This window comes from Toxotes jaculatrix, chromosome 1 (assembly GCF_017976425.1).
Source record: "Toxotes jaculatrix isolate fToxJac2 chromosome 1, fToxJac2.pri, whole genome shotgun sequence".
NCBI lineage: Eukaryota > Metazoa > Chordata > Actinopteri > Toxotidae > Toxotes > Toxotes jaculatrix.
In genome coordinates, this window is record NC_054394.1 from 6578017 (window position 1) to 6597549 (window position 19533).

Here is a 19533-nt window from a genome sequence, read left to right on the forward strand (position 1 = left end):
TAAGTTATATTTCTTCCTTTTGTGAGTATAAAAGTTAAATTAAAACAGTGGAACAGCCGTACACCGAGTGCCCGCAAACTCTTTCCATTGCGAGCAGGCTTTTGGCGCCCCTCAGTGGTCACTCCTGTTACTGACTGTGGGTATGTTCACCATATAGAACCACAGTCTATGTATAGAACATGTCCAAATGCTCATTTGTGGTTGCGTTTATGAATCTCAGTTTGACCATTGAACATGAAACAATGGTTACGTACAGCCCAGTAGGCTACTGATCAATGGATATATATAAGCATTATTTTGTCTAACTGATTTTGGCAATTTGGATATAAAATATGCACAAGACACCTGAAATGACACCATAGAAGTCTCACTAAATTTAACGACGCCATTAAATTAATTGCACGTTCTTTCATTACAAGAAAGCACCCAAACAATCTCAAGGACTTGATTTTGAAGGTTTCGACCGGAAGTGCCACTTGTTGTTGAAGTTAATTTGACGGTGGTACTGAGCGCTGCTGCACCCAAACACGACTTTCTGTCGTATCACAGTCAGTGGGATTCACCTCTGTCATTAAAGTATCACAGCTTCGGGACCCGGCTGATTCCGTGAGTTATCTGTCGACATGAACAATGAAAGAAAAGTTTCAACACGGTTGGCGTTTAGCTACAAGTATAGCTAAAGAATCACCGTTAGCTAGCTTTACAATAGCCGAAGCTACGTTCGCTAGCTACAATACCTCGAACGCTAACTGTAACTTCAGGAGCTTAAGAAGCCAAAAATGACAGAAATCTTTTACGAAACTTCAACATTCTCCAAGTCAGCCACGGCTCTTTATATCTAACCCTTAGTTTCGGGATAATTTTGCGTACCGCAGGCTAAAGCTAACCGTGCTGCTAAAGATATAACTCCGGCAATGGTTGAGAGCTAACATCAGTGTGAAATATAATTGTGACAGCTGAAGGACTATAGCAAGTTAACCTTGCTGGCTGCCCAGGCCCCGTCTTGACCACTCAGAGTGCTGAATATTGTATTTAATGTCATCCAGCGTTAGTTGAGCTAAACACAACAACTTGATGAATAACATTTGTAGTCTCATACATAACTACAGCTGAATTAAGAATAGCACTGAATATGCATAAAATTACAGTCACATTTGTAAAGTTTACAGTTTAATATAACTTATAGTAACCTTGAATTCTGAATAAATGACCAGTATCTGAGGATATGTATGTGTGTGTGTGTGTGTGTGTTTTTCGTGTGTATGTGTTTATAGAAAGCACAGCTATGTGCAGCTGTGTGCGGAGCTCCAGGGCTCTGTCCCCTGTCCTGCTCCCCAGGCTGCTACTTCCCCACACGGGGTACAGATTGGCCGGCAGGGGCTTTTGGACCTCACCCCACTGCATGACTGTCAGTGGAGACTCCCAGCTGCTCCCAATGCCCAGCCAGGCACGAGTGGTGATCTGTGGAGGAGGTATTGTGGGAACATCAGTAGCTTACCACCTGGCCAAACTGGGTTGGACTGACATTGTGCTCCTGGAGCAGGGAAGGTGAGATAAATGTCTTCAAGCTGTCGTGTCTTGGGCGATGTTTGAGGGTTTAGAGGTGGTAGTGGGGTGTGATGAATTATAAGGTGGCTCTTTTACTTAATGAACCATGGTTAAGCTCCAGTGTTGAGAAGGACACCGAATCCCCTCTAGCTCAATGGTTCTTGCTCTGCCACCAGCCCTGACCTCTTAAATTCTTGTGGAGGGGGACAAATAAAGACAGTCTCTATCTTAGCAGCCAATAGAGGATCAGGAAAAAGAGTTGTCAGTTGGTTATCGTTCTGCTACTGCTATATTTTTTGTTGTGTTATTCTGTTGGCAGGCTAGGTGCAGGAACAACCAGACTATGTGCTGGCATTGTCAGCGTGGCAAAGCCTATTTCCATAGAGTGTCAAATGGCCAACTACTCCAATAGTCTTTACCAGCAGCTGGAGGAGGAGACAGGGATCAAAACAGGTCAGCCATTTTGACATGGTTTGCTTTCATTTATATTTAACAAATTCTGATGCTATTAATGAAAACAAAGATTTATGAAATGACATTATTATCCTCATTGCTGATAAGTTGCCATAGACATGTAAGATGAATATGTCTAGTTGCACTTTATTTATTTTTAATCAGTTATTTTTCTATTTGAACAATTTCTGCATTCTTACAACATTTTATTTCATTATTATTACAGTACTTTTTATGTCAATGCAGTAATTCAACTAGTAATGCATGGCACATGCTTGCATGAGCCTCGTGATAATACTCGTTTACCTGCATGCTTCAGCCTTTTCAAAGCTAGAATGATAATTCCCCTACAGTTTTGAGTTTAATTACAATCATTTTGACTTTGCTCTGTATTTATTGTGTGTGTTATGTGTTTCAGGCTATGTGAAGACAGGGTCTTTGTGTCTGGCTCAAAATCAGGATCGCTTCATCTCTCTGAAGCGCCTGGCATCCCGACTAAAGTAAGATCCTAAAACCTGAAGTCAGTATTTCATAGAGATACCTTTAGCATCATCTGTCTGTTTGAGTTTATGTGGAGAAGCTAGCTTTGCACATAAGTTCATGAAACTTTTTCTTCAGTCGCACGTGGGCTTTGAGTGAACACCAGTTCAAATCCAGCCCCATTTTCTTGATTTAATTGACTTGACGTGACTGACTTGGCCACTCCAGGACATAACTTTGTACCTGGTGATAATATGATGCTTTAAGTGTCTTACCCCAGCCTTTCAACAAGACACATTACTTTTATTCTTTGACTGGACAATTTTATTGCGGGTAGCAAATCCCATCTGCACTCGGCTCCCATATCTTCTTCCTCTGCTTCAGCTGAATGTCCCTGTCTGTCGGTCAAAAGGTGAAATAATGACTCTCTCTTTTTTTTATGATATTATATGTTGATGTTACACTGCCCACACTGATGATTTGTTCAGAGATTCAAATGATTCAGAGGTCTGGGATCAGGTTAGATATACATGGCCTCTAAAATATATACTCTGTATTAATATTAAGATTTTGTCTATATTTCCTGTATTCTGTTCTCAGGGTAATGGGGATCAGCTGTAACATCATTAAACCAAAGGAGGTGGCCAAACTCCACCCTCTTGTTAACATTCATGACCTGGTAGGGGCACTCCACCTCCCAGCAGATGCTGTGGTGTCTCCACCTGAAGTAAACCATGCCTTGGCTGTGGCTGCTGCTGGACAAGGTAGCTCAGAACTTGCCTTTGAAAGGCCATTAATGGACCACTTAAGGAAACGTTTAACCAGCAGTACTGATAACCTTTAATTCCACCATTGTACTTTTCTGTCTCCCTCTGCTCATCCTCCTCTTCATTGTCATCTCCTTCCATCTTACTTTTTCTTCTTTGCCTCCTCCCACATCACATCATCTTTCTCATCCTGTTCAGGGGTTCAGATCCTGGAGCGGACCACTGTTCAGCAGGTTCTGGTGGAGAAGGGCCATGTGATGGCAGTGGAGACTGACCGGGGCTCCATTGAGTGTGAATATTTCGTCAACTGTGCTGGACAGGTAAACCTTGGAGTGGGATTGTGGGATACAGATCAGCATCAACTAATCCCAGTGGCAGCTTAAATCAGAGAGTTTGTGAGGGAAAACCTTTGTAAGCATTTAAGTATCACTTTTATTTCTGTCTTGATTTGATGTAAAACTTGGACTTGATTCTTACCCACATTGTACTAATTGATAAACACAGTGTGAGTTAACACTGGGAGGGCTTACATGACAGTTTGCAGCATCTCCTACTGGAAATGACTTGTGTATCGTTCTGATGATGGTAGTGAAGCCTGTTTCCGCTTTAATGTGGGCGGATGAAGTGAGCCTTAGCCCCTAGTTTTGAGTTTGAGTCCTTCTGTAAATAGCTAATCTCATTTGACAGGTTGGTATGGTCACCATACCTGTATTAGCAGGTCTTAAGAGCAGATAGACATATTTGCTCTGTCTGTCTCTGCTCCAGTGGGCTTACGAGCTGGGCCAGGCTAGTGAGATGAAGGTGTCGGTTCCTCTTCATGGCTGTGAACACTTCTACCTCCTCACAAAACCTCTCCAGGAGCCACTTTCACCCAGCACGCCAGGTCTCACACATCAGACTCACAGGAAAATGAACTTATTCTGTAGCAGGCACAGTTACTAATGGATTTTGAATTCACCAAGCAACATAAGGAGAATTCTTATCTTTGACTATGTGCCATTACAGCACCATTTGCACATGTTAACCTATATTTCTATAGCCAACACTTCCACACTTTAATGAGTAGTTTCATCATCATTACAGTGGAGTTTGTGATAGTACCAACAGTGTTAAATGCATTGTAGACTGGAGAATGAACACTTGCACCTTGGAATGTGACTGCCCTTGATTCTTGTGTCTCTGCTGGTTAAGTCTGTGTGTATGAATGAGAGAGAGAGAGAGAGAGAGAGAAGGTATGTAATTTATTGCCTAATTTATTGAATTGAGCGTCGTCTCTTCATTCAGCCGCTTGGCTTCCTGTGATAACTGATAATACACTCAGAAAATGAAAATCATTATTTACTGCCAAAGATAATTTTTCTGCCTTTTAATGTCCATTACACGATGATCTAACTGACTCTCCTTTCCTCCTCTAGTGGTGATTGATATGGATGGCAGGATATATGCACGGCCATGGCAGGGAGGCATCCTGTCAGGGGGCTTTGAGAAGAATCCCAAACCCATCTTCACTGAGGGCCGCAACCAGCTCGAGATCCAGAACATGCAGGAGGACTGGGACCACTTTGGTAAAAGAGAGAGAGGGAGGGATGGGAGTCCACAATGAGGGGGAGAAAGGGGAGGCAGCTTTGAATTAGCTTTAAAGAAAAAAAAAATGAAACAGCTGTTTGGCATGCATTACCATAGTTGGCCATAATTTGTTGTTTGATAGATAATTCGCCAAATGTAAATGAGGTGTCACAGTGCCAAAATTTCCAGGCAGCCTCATTAAATAGGAGATGAAAAATGTTTGTCAGTCCCCCTGAATGAAATGGCAATCTTGTATATTTTACGTATTTTCAGAAATTACACAGTAATGAATTAGTTGTAGACAAGGCAGACACATCACTAGATCCTCTTAGCTGTTAAATTAATGTATCACACACACAAGGTGTGTTTTGTTTAGTATAACAGTGGGGTGTTTCAGTTGTGCTGCACTGATGTGTGTAAAGTCGTTTATTGTAACAGAGCAATTTCAGTTGGAAAGAGCATTACATATATACAGTAAAACTGGCTTTTGCTGTTTTAGATGATTGTGCTTTATGAAAGAAGTGTAGCCTGTTTGTTTACACAGCCCAGTATACCTTCTGTACTGTGATCCCAGATTTCATTCCATTGGATTTTGTATATACTGTATATATGTCCAGTGGGGTCCAAACGTCTGTGTAAAATGAGGAAGAAATGTTTAAGATTCTCCTGGATTTTTTAGGTCTTCAGTCAAATTTAAGCAGAATTTGGGGCAATTAATTCGATCAATTAAATCCAGAGCACGATCAGGCAGAATGAAAGTGACCACACCATCAATACATCAGACTTTGTTTCCCTGAGAGTTAGAAACGAAGCTTTATCACAGATACAGAATTTGCTAAGTAAAGAACGCAAGACTCCAATCAACAAAAGTCCTGTGAAAAGAAAGCTCATTGAAACATTGTCACATCTCACTGTGGTAACGTGCTTCATCAGGTTTTGCACAAACTTTTGGGTCCATGCAGCTCAATAGATAGATATTCTCAAATTCATTTCTATTTTTCATAGGTTCAACTTTTCACCCATATTGTTAAACTGATAGCATTTGAAATGAATTTTGATCCACACTGTTTATATTTTAACAAGGTTAAAGTCATTGTGTTCAGTTTATTTTTATTATTTTTATTTATTTTTAACAAGTGTCCCTCTTTGATTGAAAGGAAAATCTGTAAGCAGTGTCCTACATTGGACTGAGTTCAAAGTACACCTCTCTACACACACACACACATGCACCTGCCCTTTGACCTTGGCCTTATGCTAGTAATCTGAGCAGCTTGACAGGTTCTCATAAAGACAGCAGTGTGTTGCCCACCAAAGCTGAACTGCAGCACCACTACCCCAGGCTTTTTTCATGTATGTGCATGAATTAAAGATATTAGACTGAATCCAGCTCACATTATAAATATGTGCTTCTTTTAGTGAATGAAGTGCAGTAATAACAGGGAAAACCTTTATAGTTTTCCGTGATCTAATCTGAGAAACAAACTTATTGATTATCCGTTATGGTAAAAATGTAACATTTGATTTCAAGAGATTTTCAAGTTATTATAATCAAACTAATCTGCAGAATTAGACTAAACAAAAGAAACACATAATGTGGTACCTACTGTCACAGCACTTTATACTGTTGTCACTGGGTCCTCTTTCGTGACAGAAAACCTGCGGGACTGTTTATGGCACGACACAGCAAAAGGTTGCAGTTCCTGCTGTGCAGCTGGAGCTTCAGTGCGATATGAGATACCATGGCCTGGATGACTGAGGGTCATGACACACAGGAGCTTTAGCTTGTTGAGTTTCTTGCTGTAGTGGATAGTTTGGTGGGATAGTGGGAAGGACACATTGTGGTTTGTGGGAAGTGTGGCCTCAAATGTTTAGAAATGTGGAGACTGACAGTACTGCTGACAGGCGTAGTTGCCTTTATCGTGGCATGGTTTGTTTATGATCATATGAAAGTGTTACTGAGATGAAAATGCGGTACACGATGATGTGGACATTTTAGGAAATTTCTATAAAGAAAAAGTATATTGACCCTGCTGTCTTCTACCCCCAGAGCCAGTGCTCAGTGCTCTGCTGAGAAGAATGCCTAGTCTAGAGTCAGCTGAGATCCATCAGCTGGTCAACTGTCCAGAGTCCTTCACACCGGATATGCGCTGTCTGATGGGGGAGACGCCAGGCGTGTCTGGCTACTACGTGCTGGCGGGGATGAACTCCTCTGGTCTGACTTTTGCTGGTGGAGCTGGGAAGTAAGGATGTGTACAAGTGTATTTGCTAGTGGACAAACATTACCAAATGGTTTTAAGACTAGACTGTGGCGCATTGTGTACCTGAATACATCATTTAGGAGTGCTACTGAAATATCTTTGACTCAGAAAATAACCCAGCCTCAGTTTTTTAATAGCATTGATCAGCATTGTGATGTGGAGATGTTTTGATGGTTTGTGTGATTTGGTGTCAAGGTACCTGGCAGAGTGGATGACATATGGCTACCCCACTGCCAACGTCTGGCCACTGGACATCAAGCGCTTTGGTAACCTGCAGAGCAGCCGAACCTTCCTGAGGCACAGAGTAATGGAAGTGATGCGTGAGTAGTGAACTTTTTCAGTGAAGTTCATAATTAGTGAATCACTTAGGGAAGAAAAACCCTGCAGTCATTTCCATTGTGACGACCTATTTAAGCTGGTTAAGCTATTTAAACCATCTTTTATCATCTGCTAAAGATAATAAAAAATGATGCACTGAATGATTGACCCGCCTTCTCAAGTCTAATTAATTATCTGTCACTCACACATCAAAGGTCATGCCAGGAAAAGCAGTATTCCATGTTTCAATAGTTTTCTCTCAGGCACAAAATCAGGAATTAAAGAGGATAAAGTTTAAGCCTCTGAGAGGAGAATTCACTAACTGTCTCATTTTTCTTTACAAATCAAAACGTAAGCCATCAAAATATTGAATGATATTGAAAGATGATACTGTCTGCGTGTGTTTGTGTCCAGCTCTGCTGTATGAACTGAAGGTTCCTCGCTGGGACTTCCAGACTGGGCGTCAGCTAAGGACCAGTCCTCTGTATGACCGTCTGGACACACAGGGAGCTCGCTGGATGGAGAAACATGGCTTTGAAAGGCCAAAATACTTTGTTCCTCCAGGGAAAGGTACAGATGACTGAACAGCAACACTACAACCTACATTCCCTTTATCTTGAAATCTTTAGTGAGCCTCAAAAAATCGATTTTTAAAGAAATTCATTAAGATCAGAGTTCAATCCATACAAGTCAGTAAGTGTAGATGTAATTCTTCATATGCTCAGGTCATACATGCACTGATATTAGGCTTCCAACAGAGTTTACATACAACCAATAACTGTTACAGGGCAACCCGAGAGTGATGGTTGCTTTATTTTGAAAGTGCCTGCTTAAGTAAACTTAGTGCAGTAATGTTGTGACCAGATAAATTTCTCTGTCTATTATGGTTAACAGCAGTTGTATGCTAGAAGCTGGCTTGGAAGTGAGTCTTAAAATCCTGGGTAGTGTGGTAAGTGTGGTGTGCAGCAGTCTTTAGTCATCGTGGCTTAAGAGAAACCAGGTTTTCATAATAAAAGAACCAAAATCTTTTTCCACTCTTAAGATCAGTTCCCTCCTCTCTGGCAGTCATTTGGTGTAGTCTGGTTGTAGGAAGACTGTAGATTCTCAGCCCTTCACAACACATGTGAACTATATTTTCCCTAAAGCATGCCTGGTTTTAAGTATGTGTTATACATGTATGTGTTTGTAGATCTGCTTTCTCTGGACCAGAGTAAGACCTTCTACAAACCTGACTGGTTTGACATTGTTGGATCAGAAGTGAAATGCTGCAAAGAGGCCGTCTGTGTCATTGACATGTCCTCCTTCACCAAGTTTGAACTGACTGTGAGTCATGATGCACTGTGGAAAATTTATAAGGGTTAATCAACTCTGGATCACAGAGGACAGAAAACTGCTGCTGCTGTGATTTCAAACTTCTATTTTCCAAGTTTTCCAAGTCAAACTTTATGGTCTGTCCCGATGTCCCAGTCAACAGGAGACCAGGCCCTGGAGGTGCTGCAACATCTCTGTGCCAACGACCTGGATGTTCCTGTTGGACACATTGTCCACACCGGCATGCTGAATGAGAGGGGAGGCTATGAGAACGACTGCAGTGTGGTCCGACTCAGCAAGAACAGGTTTGAAACACCTTGAGAATAACACTATATATGTGTCGTTTCTACGACTATTTAAAATAACTCACCTTTTTGTCCCCCTGTTCAGCTTTTTCATCGTCTCTCCGACAGACCAGCAGGTCCACTGTTGGTCCTGGATAAAGAAACACATGCCCAATGACCCACACCTCCACCTAGAGGATGTCAGCTGGAAGTACACAGGTAAGCACACAGCACCGCTGTTGAATTGCTGCAGTGATGTCGCCATCTACTGCCCACACAGTGTTAAAGAGTGGAAGCAGTGCACCAGCATCACACATCCACTTCCTGTTGTTAACCCAGTTATTAAAGTGACCTGATTTTGGTTTTGGCATTTGTGAATTTAGACACCAGTGGGACCAAGTGGGTGCTTAATTACATGTCCAGAATATTATTTGGATATTTGTAATGTAATTACCTGAACTGTTGGACACGTGAGCGACATTAGGTTTACATTCAGTTTTTTATATACACAGGATAAAACACCAGCTGACAAACTCTACCTAAAAACATAACCATACCACTGTAAAATATACCCCTAGCCTGATGATCAACATATTTTATCAAGTAAACACACATGAAGCTGTGCTTTGAAGTTATTATCAGTTAATATTATAAACATTGGTTGTGATCCAAGTCAGTAAAGCTGCAGGGTGAAGGAACCTGACCTGGACTGAGCCTGTTAATCAGGTGATCTTTCTAAAGCTGTTTTTAACACGGATCTTTTACCCACAGCTTTAAATCTCATCGGACCCCGTGCAATGGATGTTTTGGCAGAGCTCTCCTATGTTTCCATGACGCCCGACCACTTCCCCTCCATGTTCTGTAAGGTAGGAAACAACGGCTAGTTACAACAACATTAATAGAGTAATAATAATACTAGTGATTTAGCAATATTAATAGGTAAATTAGTGGAAGTAGTGTCTGTGGCAGTTATTTAGGATGGACCTGTGGCTGTAGTAATGGAGGTATTGGTAACAGAATGGTAACTGACCATGCGTGTGTTTACATGTTTACAGGAGATGAGTGTGGGCTATGCCAACGGGATCCGAGTGATGAGTATGACTCATACTGGGGAACCAGGTTTCATGCTCTACATTCCCATAGAGGTGCAACCTGCACACACACAAACATGATCTATTAATCATTCCACAGGATGCTGCTGTGTATGCTGCTGTACAGGACATCAGGTCTAACATTAGTATGTTCCACTGCTCCCTACAGTACGCCCTCCATGTGTACAACGAGGTGATGTCAGTGGGTCAGAAGTACGGTATTCGTAACGCAGGGTACTACGCACTGCGCAGCCTTCGCATAGAGAAGTTCTTCGCCTTCTGGGGTCAGGACCTCGATGCCTTCACCACTCCGCTGGAGTGTGGACGGGAGTTCAGGGTTAAGTTTGACAAGGTCAGTCTCCACATCAGCTTTGTCGCCACATTAAACTGCATGGGATCAGCCGGTGTAGAGTCTGGAATCTCTTTCTTGTTTTTGGTTACAAAAGGCCTTTTATTTGGTATTATTACAGAAACCCTGAGAGGGAAGTGAGGGAAAAAAATCTAGAGACAATATTTTCTAAATCTAAATTATTTTCCTGTGTTCATGATAGGATAATCTTTCTAAAGTTCCTTAGTTTAAATAAAAAGTTTTGCCAGGTGAATTGTTTTTGTTGGTGAAGTGTTTATTATTTAGCATTATAATAAAATTAAAATGCACTTCCAGCCAAAAGAAAGATATGACAGTAATGTTATATAACATAAAACCCTGACAAAAAAAAATCAGAAAACAAACTTTTACTTAACCTTTTTTTAATGTTAAAGAGGAGCAGAATAATAACAGGCTCTGTACCATCTGCTGTACTGAAACCTTCAGCATATGGGTTGTAGTCTTTGCCGGGATGGAGAAGAAGATTTGTCACCAGACTGCACCTGCGGGCACAACAGGTGGCGATTTACACCGGTAGTGGTAAAGTTTACCATCAGTCACATTTTGAAAACAGTGGAACATCAGCTGTGCTGTCTGCTGCATACATCCTTAATGTCAGCAAAGTATTAATGAATGGACCCGGCAGTGTCACAGATTGCTTTCAGATGAGCTGTCAGCTGCGGAATACATGTCTTTGTTGTGTTATAGAAACAATGTGTGACATTAAAAAGCTGTGGCTTCCTGTTGCTCCTGTCTTCACCCGAGCAGAGCTGTGCTGTGTTTGAAGATGTTTAGGCCGGGCTCCATTGTTTATCTCTCTTTTTCCTCATCTTTTACTTCCTCTTCTTGACCTTTTGCCAATTTCCCACACTTATCTTTCTATCACCCTCTTCTTTTTCTCTGCCACATCTCCCTTCTCTCCTGTCTCACCTCTGTTCCTCCGTCCTGTTTTCCTGCCTCCATCAGGACACAGATTTCCTCGGTCGTGAGGCGTTGCTGCAGCAGCGTCAGGACGGTGTGTTTCGGCGGTTCGTCATGCTGGTTCTAGAGGATCATGACACTGAGCTGGACCTGTGGCCGTGGTGGGGGGAGCCCATCTACCGTAACGGTCAGCTTGCCGGGACGACCACCAGCAGCGCCTACAGCTACACCCTGGAGCGCCACGTCTGCCTTGGCTTTGTATCTCCGCCTCCAGGCCTAGAGGGGCTCCCCACACCCATCACCCCAGACTTCATCAACCGTGGGGACTACGAGGTGGACATTGCTGGCCAGCGCTACCCAGCCAAAGCCAAACTCTACCCCTTTAGCTCCCTTTTCACCCAACAGAAACGCCGCAAGGAAGACATGGAGCTCAGCAACCTCCAGGGGAAGTGATGCAGAGTAATAGAAAACCCTCCGGCCGCCTCAGTAGGGGCTTCTGTGATACTCCTTCAGTTCACCAAATCCACTCCTGCACTTACCGTGCCAACCTGTCCTCCCTTTTCCAGCTCCTAATCAGAGAGCTGTTTGCACAATCACTCCTCGTCCCTCTAATATTTAACCTCCACGTTGCACCTCCCTCTTTCAAAGTGCAATATTTAACAGGCACCAAATGCTTGAGCTGTATGAAATACAGAGCTCCTGTGTCATTAAATTCTGCAGTTCTTTCTCAGCCCCGCCCTCCTTTACTCTCAAACACAGTCCTCACAGTCTCAAAGACTGGTTTACTGGGACAGTCGGCAGTTAAGTGCCTTTGTCAAGGCAATGTCAACACAAGCTGTTGAGAACTTTGTTCACTTTAACCCATGCAGAAGGGGTTTTGACCGACAGTCTTCTCCAGTCACTGTAACATTTCACACTGCACAGTCTGAAAGAGTGTGACAGAAATTCAGAGCTGATTCTTACGCAGTCAGTGTAGATACTGACTCTGTTGTCATTTTTCGAATTGTAAATTTGCTGCTGTAAAAAACATGAGTGATGTGATGCGTGTGGCAATACTTTCTATATATATATATATATATATATATTTCACCTCTGTCAGCCGCACTACATTATACTTAATTCATATCTTCACAGTCAGGGGGAAAAGGCCTGGGAAAGCATTAGGAAGCCTGGCATTATAATTAGTAAACCACTGATGTATGTGCAGGCCATTACTGCCCTTCCAGTCCTGTTGAAAAGGCTTCCCAGACTCTCTGTTTTGTTTTTGTTTTTATTTGGAAGACAAGAGACACAACATTGACAGGACAACACGGGGAAAACAGAGCTATAAATACAGGACAGGGCAATTAATAGTCTGGCTAGGAAACAAGAAAGCAAAGTGACATTTGCTGATTTGTTCTTGTGCTGTGTTGGTATGGGGTGTGTGTGTGTGCCTGTGTCCCATATTATGAAAAAGTTGATGGGAGAAGGAGAAAGGGAGAAAAGATGTTGGTGGGTAAAGGGGGAGCAGGATGACACAAAAATAAATAAATAAAGGACAAAGGGGAGAGAGGGAGGGGGAAAAATGGCAATACTGCTGTATCCTTGACACCTCCTGACAAAATTTTTCTTATTTTATTGATTGGATCTGATGTTGGTCCTGGGTTTTATCCCTCCCTAAACTGCCCCCAGACCCTGAGGAGGTGGCCTGTTTATCAGAGATTGGCATTCGAGGTTTGTTGTGCTTTTACGTTGACTTTGTTGAGGAGAGGAGCGTGGTGACCCAGCCTTGCCCCCGTCCCCTGCCGCACCCTGCTGGCTCCCCAGGCTCTCCTAAAAGCCCCAAAGCACTTTTTTTTCCTCCATTGTAATCATCCGCTTTCTGCTGTTGTGGCGTTACTTTGTTGCGTGTCAAGCTTGTGGTAATGTAATTCCGATAATCCGACCTGTTATTTATGTTTTGTGGTCGTTTGGAATTAGCATCGCTACTGTTTTGTTTTTACGTATATGTTGTTGAATGTGTGGCTTTGAGCGACCCATAGATGAGGGAAGCTAGGATGGGAAAGCTGAGACCGGAGCGGTAATCCCAGACCTGCTGGATAGAGTCCACCATATCTTAACATTGGTGATTTGAGTTTTTCCTGATCCAGAGTTTAGAGTTTGGTTTGTGTAAAGGAAGGACTTGATTGCCATTTGAAATAAAGCAATGTATTTTTGTATAGCTAGTGTGTATAAAATCTCTATTTTCTGTACTGCACATTTTTTTTCTTCTAAGTTAAGAGCTACAGAGCTGCAGGCCTGGAGCTGGTAGGGATTTAGTGTGTTGCTCATAAACACTCCGTCAGTTAAAAACAGTTCTCAGATGGTGTTTCATTAGTGTGTGGGTTTTGTGGTGTCAACAGGCTGTGCAGCAAACTGCCTGTTCACCCGATGGGAACCTGAAAGCTTAACTGGCTAAATGAAAGAGCAAAAGTCACTTTGGTCACATGCACTCTTCCTTTAAAGAGGGAAGAACATCTCCAGCTGATTGACTGGCCTATGAATACACATTTCAGCAGTGGGCAACAGCTCAAACAGGCTTCATGTTTTTTTTGTTTTTTTTTAAATTGCTGAAGGCCTCAGTTTCTTATTTTTCCATTTATAGTGTATCTCCAGCATCTTGTTTATACCTGTAGTTTATTTGGTTTATTTAAGTATTTGCTCATTTTAAATACAAGATTTATTTATTTCCTGTCCTCTCGATCTCGAGCAGCCGCAGCAGCAGTTTCATTTATTTGGGGGCCGTCTGAGGCACTTTCACCTCTGAGCAGAGGAAATTGCTGTACCTTTCAGTGTGGATATTGCAGAAAGCAGCTGCAGTGCTGACAAAACAAGAATATAGAAGGCCTCATTAAATTTTCATACTTGTTTTAATTTGACTTGGGTATTACATCTCAGGCTTTTCCACTGCAAAGGACGTCCTGTGTAAGGATGAATGCATAAAATGCTCAGTGTACGGTTGCCGCTGGTGAGCTCGTGCTCAGAAATCTCTTTTGCAGCAGACCTTTGAGGGGAGCCAGTCTTAACAGCAGGACAATGAAAGTGCAGTTCTATACATTTTACAACATGGCTGCTGCTGTGTGATTCAGAAAGAGAGCAGGATAAGTTGTTTGTAGAGTGGGTATCGCTGTTCAACTCAAGAAACCAGCTGCAACAGGGTGTAGATGTTGCTCACAAAGGGCTACATTTTCTTCATGTGTACTTACGTCTGTAAAATATGAAATGAAGTATTTGCATATGAGAGTGCAGTCTTTGTGTCAGTCCAATCTGGATTCAGTTTCAGTGCTGTCACTGTGCTGCTTTGGTCCTGACCTCTGTACTGCAGAACCAACATTTCTGTTAAACCGTGGTTCCCCGTCTTGACTTGATGTGATTCACATCTTTAACTTACATTAGAGAGGAACTCTGGACTAATGTTGTAATTTATCATTTCCAGAAACTATGCTCAGTTCATATCAGCGTTGTGTAAACACAGTAATCCTCCATAAATAAGTTTAATCTAATTATATTAATCACAGTTCAACCAAAGGAGCTTGTAATTAATGATGTGTCTTTAAGTTTCTGCACTTTCAGCAGAGCTCAGCGGCTCCGTGTCTTTTCTCATCACAGAATCATCATCACGCTTCATATCCAAGAGTCCAGTTCTTTGTTGAGGACACACATGCTGCAAAAACTGCTGCTGTGCTGCACCGTGCTCATCACATGACCTGCCAGTCATTTCAGTTGTGGTGACTTTTTTTTTTTTTTTTTTTTTTTTACTGCCTACATGGGTACTTGCACAGTGAAAGGGAGATGGCCCCAAACATTTGCACTAAACATCAGTCTCTCACCCCCAGTTTGTTTTCTTATGGGGTCACATGGGGTCTGTATATCAATACAGATATATGGAATTTGAAAGGTGACTTGGATTTCTAAGGTTAAAAAAGGTGCAGAGAGCTAAAGTTATATTTTAAGTATAAAATACTGTATATCATCCAAAAAAAAAAAAAAATGAAGGTGTAAACGAAGTGGTAAGACTCTGGTGTCTGTTTCAGACACAGATGGCGGGTTGGGGCGTGTTTTTCTCATATTTAATGTTCCCATTTTAGCACTTGTCATTCTGGACTCATGTGTAAATGCCAGCTTTCCCCCCCACAGCTTTAACACTGTTGTATTTATATCATGTTAAACAGATGTTTGGCTGTCTAATGTAAAATATAAAGAGAACTTTGTTCATACCAGAAGGCTGAATTTGCTTCATTTGTTCACTTCAGATGTGTGTGTGTGTGTGGTGTCGGTCCATGGCCAGGTTCAAGGATTCAGTCCCCATGGCGACCAGCTGTGTACAGTGTTGTTGGTGTGAAACCTTGTGCTGTTTAATCTTCCTACACAGAGCCATCGGTCTGTTTCTGCGCTGTCTGCAAACATCAGTCTACTAATGAACATCAGAGTGCCTGCAGTGAGGCTGAAGGTTTATTCATGTGTCAACAGTCGCAGCAGAGGACTGACACACCTGTTCTCTGCTCATTAATAACGCAGTCTGCAATTATTTCCACAAATGAATTATGTAAGGTCAGCTCAGAGCCAGGAAAGTTACACAACACAACAATTTATTAGCATATTACAGCACAACAGCTTCCTCTTGTTGCAGCGCTTTCTGGTTTGTGGAAATCACGTCCTTCTGGCTTTGCGCGGGCGGCATCCATTGTGTGGCACGGGGGTGTTGTCAGTGATCGATACCACCTCCAGGCCTCCCATCGTCAGGCCTTTGATTGCAGACTGCACAACAGAGATAAATGCATTCATTAATTAGCCAAACCGCTGGGAACAGATCGAGATGTCTGTGCCTCCCTAAACAGCCTTAAATTATCCTCATTATAAGAAGTCTGATATGAATTAGAGCGCTAATTTATTTGTGCACTGACAGGCTTATTTGTGCTGCCCACTATTAGATCAACACACATCAGGGTCAGTCACACAGGATGCAAAACATGTTTCACTTTCATCCGGGTGTGTTATGATTCTATTGCGCCATTTTACACTTTTTGTCTGTTCACTGCCTCTAACTTGAACTGAAATATAAAACCAGTTTTGCAAATGAAATGACCAAGAAAAGGAAAAGAGTGGACTCATCAACATATGTGTATTTTAAATATTTTCACGTGTTTTCTATCTGTGTAAAGTGAATCTCTTAATCCCTAGTTGCAGCTGCAACAACATTCAAGATTTCTAAAGGTTCAATAACAAGCTTTACAATAATTCAAGGCGACATCTATGAGGCCTGCAGATGCACTCTAATGGGATCACAAAGCAATAATAATAAAACACAAGACAAGCAGGATTACACTGTATTTTCTTCTTGTACTCACCAGACGTCCAGGACCAAGACCTTTGACCACGACACGGACAAACGTAACTCCCTTCGCTGTGGCTTTCTGTTCAGAGGAAGACACACACTGAGAATTAATGTGTAGCATCAACCTGACTCCTCTGTTCAGAGCAGGTAGGACAGTTTCATTTGGCAGAACTCCAGCATCTGCAGAAATTAATGACGCAGAGGATAGAGGCCAATATAACGACACCTTCACCACAATCATTCACATACAGTGAAGATGTCAAATTATGGCGCTAAAACCATGAAGGTTAATAGATGTGATTGATAACCATGAACATTACTTAATATTTTATTGGTTGACTTCAATGCACGGCATGAATCGTTCTCAGACCTAATATTTACTGTATAACTGTTTGAAGTAAATCGCTAACAAGAGAAATTATTGCTGTTAAAAATCTTTTATTTTCATCTGTATCCAGAACCACATGTGAAGGCGACGGTTTAAAGGTCAGAATATTTTAACCATTTGACAATATAAAAGATATATTTTATATAAAATATAAAAGCCCTGAAATCAAACTTAATTCCTTGCATGTGTTGACTGCTGGGGAAAAAAAACTGTGACCTTAACTGTTCGCCTGCGGTCTTTATAAATCAGGCTAATACAATGTCTAAATGAGATTTTTATCACCGACTGCTCCTCTCTGTCAGAGTCCTCAGAGAGGGCAGCATATTTACAACAGGTATTTAATATTCAGAAATTACATGTTGTTAAACAGAGCGGAGGAGCAGCAGGGGCTGAAATAATAGGGTGTTCTCACATTTAGACCGACTGTCCTTGAGCAAGACGTTGAACCCCCAGCCTGTTATCTCACAGTAAGTCACGAGTATCAGCGCACCATGTGATAACTTACCGCGGCAGCAGAGATGCCTGCAGTCTGAGCAGCGATGGGCGTCGACTTCTTGATGTTTTTGAAGCCCTCTGTTCCGCAGGACGTTCTGATCATTGATTGTCCCGCGCTGTCCGTCAGCTGGATGTGTGTGCTGGTACAGGACAGCACAGTTTACAAGGTCACTGACTCATAACTGATTGGCGAGTTCATTTTTGAATACACGAGAGGACACATTTCATACACTGACACACTGATGATAAGTTGTATGATCCTCATAACTGATCTGACTGCATCATGTAACTGCTCATACGAAGGGTATCCATTATTTACACCATCTGGTCTGAGTTCAAAATCAATTTCAACTCAACTCAACTTGTCTCACTAGTCTCCTGAATGACCAACTACCAATGGTCTATTTTCAGTTCAATTACATGTGCTTTAACCCTTTCTTCCAAAATATGAGATGAATTGTCCCGAATTCTACATGTGGAGAGGCCTTGTTGTATGAGACTTTGACTGGATCTTTAATGACATGAATTGGGACTGAAGCCCCTTTCAGAGACATGAAAATATGAAACTGATTTTGGTGTTCTTACAAAGCAGAAATCTGATGGTGGTAACATCAAAGTCTGAAAACTGCCCAACGTCAGAATTATTCTCTTTTCATAAGGAATAAAATGTCACATTAATGATTGTTCTGACTTGCTCAGGTGGAACTAATATCACTGATAATGGCTCTATTTCAGCAATTATTGCAAGGCAGCAATTAGTGATTATATAAGTTGTATGCATGTTTGATGTATCAAAATGTCTGTGAATTTTAGAGACATGCCCACCCCATTTTGGTTCATACGTAGCATAAATAATTTGAAGAACAAAATTATCAAGGTAAACTTCTAGCATCTAATATTAATATCCTCAACCTCCTCGACACAAATTTCAGTATTGTAATATGCTAACGTTTCTATTAAAAGTGAGGGAGATAAATGAGGAGTGGTTACTGATACTGTGTGGCTTTAATTTTTAGCTAACAACGTACAAAACGCCCTGTTTACTGTCACCTTTGCCGTTTCCACTTACTTGTTGTATGTGGCTTTAATGTGCATGATTGGTAATTCCTCAAACTTCTTCCCACCCCACCTCAGTGGACTGTCCTGGCCAGGCAGTGGAGGAAAATGGCTGCGGGATTAAAAACAATGATCTCGTCAGCATTTTTCTACTGCAGTGAGTAGAGTTTCTACTTACTGAGCTGACTGTACAAGAGTTAACGGAGAAATACTCGAAATCTAACCTGAAGTCTTCGGAGGTTTTCCTCGTGTCAGTGTCGGGTGCTGCGGTCTGCTGAAGTCTGACAGCACTGCTACATAATGTTCGCTGCAGGCTGCTGCTTCCACATCTATAGACACATACAGTTACATTAGCACCTTCATAAACCAGCGTGCACTGCCTTTAAGTTAAAAACTAACCTCTGCTCTGGACAGGGTGTACAGTTAAAGATACGCTGCACAACTGTCTGCAAACTGCAGACTGACTTTATCACAACTAGCCGTTAGCTAACAAGGATGCTAGTAAAACACACAAATTAAACACTTACAGAGAGCTTCCATTTGCATTTAGAGAGGCAGCCAGCTGTCGACAAACGTTACTCACAGAACTAACTAATATACAATTTAATTTATACATGTTTGATAGGTTTATAAACAAACGGACAGCCACACATTAAGCATTTCTTCACACAACAAACGTGACATTGAGAAAGCTTCAATTCCAGACCACACCAGTAATAGCTTTATTTTTTGAGGGGTGGTAAGGTCATAATAACATTATTATTACAATAACAAATACAAATGTAACTGTAAAATTTATCGTAAAATGCAAGCTTTAAATTAACAAATATCATCATATATTTATACAGTACATAAAATGGCGTGTTTTTGTTTTTAA

At 41.7% G+C, this 19533-nt stretch overlaps 2 protein-coding genes across 4 annotated transcripts; one reads left to right on the forward strand and one right to left on the reverse strand.

The window, feature by feature from the left end:
- Positions 1-500: 500 nt before the first annotated feature.
- On the forward strand, positions 501-15596 carry pdpr (pyruvate dehydrogenase phosphatase regulatory subunit). Of its 2 annotated transcripts, XM_041036044.1 has the most exons (18): positions 501-606; positions 1275-1548; positions 1868-2001; positions 2420-2501; positions 3082-3245; positions 3447-3568; positions 4014-4131; positions 4664-4813; positions 6862-7054; positions 7268-7392; positions 7805-7960; positions 8580-8713; positions 8858-9006; positions 9092-9204; positions 9757-9851; positions 10041-10130; positions 10246-10428; positions 11410-15596. In XM_041036044.1, the coding sequence occupies exons 2-18, from the start codon at positions 1286-1288 to the stop codon at positions 11815-11817; spliced, it is 2679 nt and encodes an 892-aa protein (XP_040891978.1). In that variant the 5' UTR covers positions 501-606; positions 1275-1285; the 3' UTR covers positions 11818-15596. The 2 variants fall into 2 exon arrangements, with proteins under 2 accessions (XP_040891978.1, XP_040891986.1); XM_041036052.1 differs by lacking the exons at positions 501-606; positions 1275-1548; positions 1868-2001; ... (1 more) ...; positions 3082-3245; positions 4014-4131 and having other exon boundaries at positions 3495-3568.
- Positions 15597-15954: 358 nt separating this feature from the next.
- mrps11 (mitochondrial ribosomal protein S11) lies at positions 15955-19354 on the reverse strand. 2 transcript variants are annotated; one of them, XM_041038470.1, is made up of 6 exons: positions 19184-19354; positions 18881-18976; positions 18670-18768; positions 17611-17740; positions 16731-16796; positions 15955-16140 (listed from the first exon to the last, which is right to left on the reverse strand). In XM_041038470.1, the coding sequence occupies exons 1-6, from the start codon at positions 19270-19272 to the stop codon at positions 16033-16035; spliced, it is 588 nt and encodes a 195-aa protein (XP_040894404.1). In that variant the 5' UTR covers positions 19273-19354; the 3' UTR covers positions 15955-16032. The 2 variants fall into 2 exon arrangements, with proteins under 2 accessions (XP_040894404.1, XP_040894395.1); XM_041038461.1 differs by having other exon boundaries at positions 18881-18985.
- Between the last annotated feature and the right edge of the window lie 179 nt (positions 19355-19533).